Source organism: Sabethes cyaneus, chromosome 3, assembly GCF_943734655.1.
Source record: "Sabethes cyaneus chromosome 3, idSabCyanKW18_F2, whole genome shotgun sequence".
NCBI lineage: Eukaryota > Metazoa > Arthropoda > Insecta > Diptera > Culicidae > Sabethes > Sabethes cyaneus.
Window position 1 is genome coordinate 5,920,236 of NC_071355.1, and position 2,163 is coordinate 5,922,398.

The 2,163-nt window shown below is 40.5% G+C and overlaps 1 protein-coding gene across 1 annotated transcript; it reads left to right on the forward strand.

Moving 5' to 3' along the window:
• The first annotated feature begins 522 nt into the window (after nt 1-522).
• On the forward strand, nt 523-1,108 carry LOC128743733 (uncharacterized). The gene is made up of 2 exons (XM_053840362.1): nt 523-784; nt 849-1,108. The coding sequence occupies exons 1-2, from the start codon at nt 576-578 to the stop codon at nt 1,096-1,098; spliced, it is 459 nt and encodes a 152-aa protein (XP_053696337.1). The 5' UTR covers nt 523-575; the 3' UTR covers nt 1,099-1,108.
• The last annotated feature ends 1,055 nt before the right edge of the window (nt 1,109-2,163 follow it).

Sequence of the window (2,163 nt, forward strand, 5' to 3'; positions counted from 1 at the left end):
CAAAGGCATGCTAACGTTCTCCGAAAGTTGTACCCACTAGCCGCCATTACGCACGCGAAAAGGTCGATAGAGATGTCGATGGGGTGAACGAAACCAATAAATTTTACTTTTCTCCTCACCTTTGCATTTATTTTAGTCCTTCAAAAACTTGCTTGGAATAATACTCAGTGCTTTCGTACAACATTGCTTGCATGTATAACTTGCAGGGCTACCAGATGCGTTTTTAAAACAAGGAATCCGCGCGCAAGTTCGAATTAAATGGAGATATTTTTCGCATTTTTTGCAAATTTTGTTCAAGCTTATGTAGATTTATGTAAAATCTCTCGAACTTTTAAGCATACATTTTAAATAACTGTTTTCGAGAGTTTTCCTGTTGGATATTTTAAATTATTTTGTTCCTTTTGCCTGCAGCTTGATACTTTTCTAAATATCTGGCATTCCTGATTCAGAGAGGAGAGCAAATTTTGTTGACATTTCGATAGATTGTTTACAAACATTGTTATCGTCACCGGCCGATACACAGTCAAAATAAATCCTGCTTTCCCTAGTTTGAGAGAAACTGTAAGCAATTGACCATGTCCTCTACCGACGACGATAACTGGTCGATGCAGTGCTGTGAGCTGGACGATTTGATCCCAGCCCCGGAGGAGCTAGAAAGTGGATACGTTGCGCTGGAAAACGGCACCTATCCGTTAGAATTGAACTGGAAATGTCCTGGACGGAGACCACCATCTCCAGTGCAAAAGGATGAGCCCAAACCGGCGGAAATAGTGGAAAAGGAACAGTAAGTCTGATAACATTAAAATGTTTAAGCACTGCTTAATGGCTAATCATCGCTTGGTTCGCAGACCAACTAAAAACAAAGAATTCGACTTCATGGATGACGTTGCTCTGCCCCAGATGCGAGTCCGGACGCAGAACAGTGGACCGAAAGGATCGGCCAAAAAGAAAACTACCAATTTCGCCGGTGTTCTAGATCAGATGAAAAAGCACGGTCGATTGACACCTCTGAAGGATGGTGCTGCTGGCGGGACCGGTAACGTCGCGGCTACAACCGGTAGCGGGGGAAGCTCTACGGCAAATGTGTCAACTAGTTGAATTAGTGTTAAATAAATGTTTTAAGTACATTCCTATTCTCTTATTTTTAGTTAAAATTTAATCCACTCCATTTAGATCCTAGGATTAAGCTATATTTTGTATAATTCATGTTTATTCGATGGTTGAGTCATCTCAAACCACCACAAACGAGCTAAAACCTTTCCAAAGTGTCTGATTCATTCATTGTTTTCCAAAAAAAAAATCCGATTAGCTAGTGAAAATTACTGGCCCCACAACTAATCCGACGGTAATGTAAGCAAACCAGCGTTCAATGTTTCTAGTCCAAACAAACCTCTAACTTTGCAGCCACTGACTAAGCTACTTATAGATCAACATATGAACCACGTCCAACCGCCGAACAAGCACAGCACAGCTGCGGTTAATGTACCTACATATAAACCAATCAAATATAATCCAAAATAACCGCCACCGTAAGCGATGCGTGTGGCAGCCAGTAGGAATGTTGGTATAGGTATATTTTCGTTCGAGTGCGGCATTTCCTAAACTAATTTTTTCCCGCGCTCACCATAGTCTGTAGGGTTAGTCAGGTTGGGTCGCTTCAATCGACTTAACCTTGATAGCGTTGATAGTTTCTTCACTACTAACCACTCAACTGGAAATTATTCACGCTATAAGAGTAACCATTTTAATTCCACTATTTCTATTTCAAGGTAGAAACTGAAAAAATTCAAATTGAAATAAACTTTTTCGGCAATGCACATTTTTATCAAAATTTCTTAACGGTTTCCTGATAGAATTTCGCACCAATTGATCGAAAACCCGTCAGCCCAAATAATAAACATTATTGAGTCTTCAGTGATTAGTTGAAAAAGCTTTGCTAATCTGAGTATGAAAGTGGTAACATTTTACACGTTTCCACGTTCCACATGTTTCCACACTTTCCGCAAAGTCATGTATATCTCCACGAGTGGCCAGCTGCAAATGACACAGGAAGATTCTAGTCTGCTTGTCATGAGCGACAAAACCAGCCAGTTCCAAACGTTTAATCACTATAGGCACTATAGCTATAGTGTGTTCAGACAGAGACAAAAGGTGGGACACCGA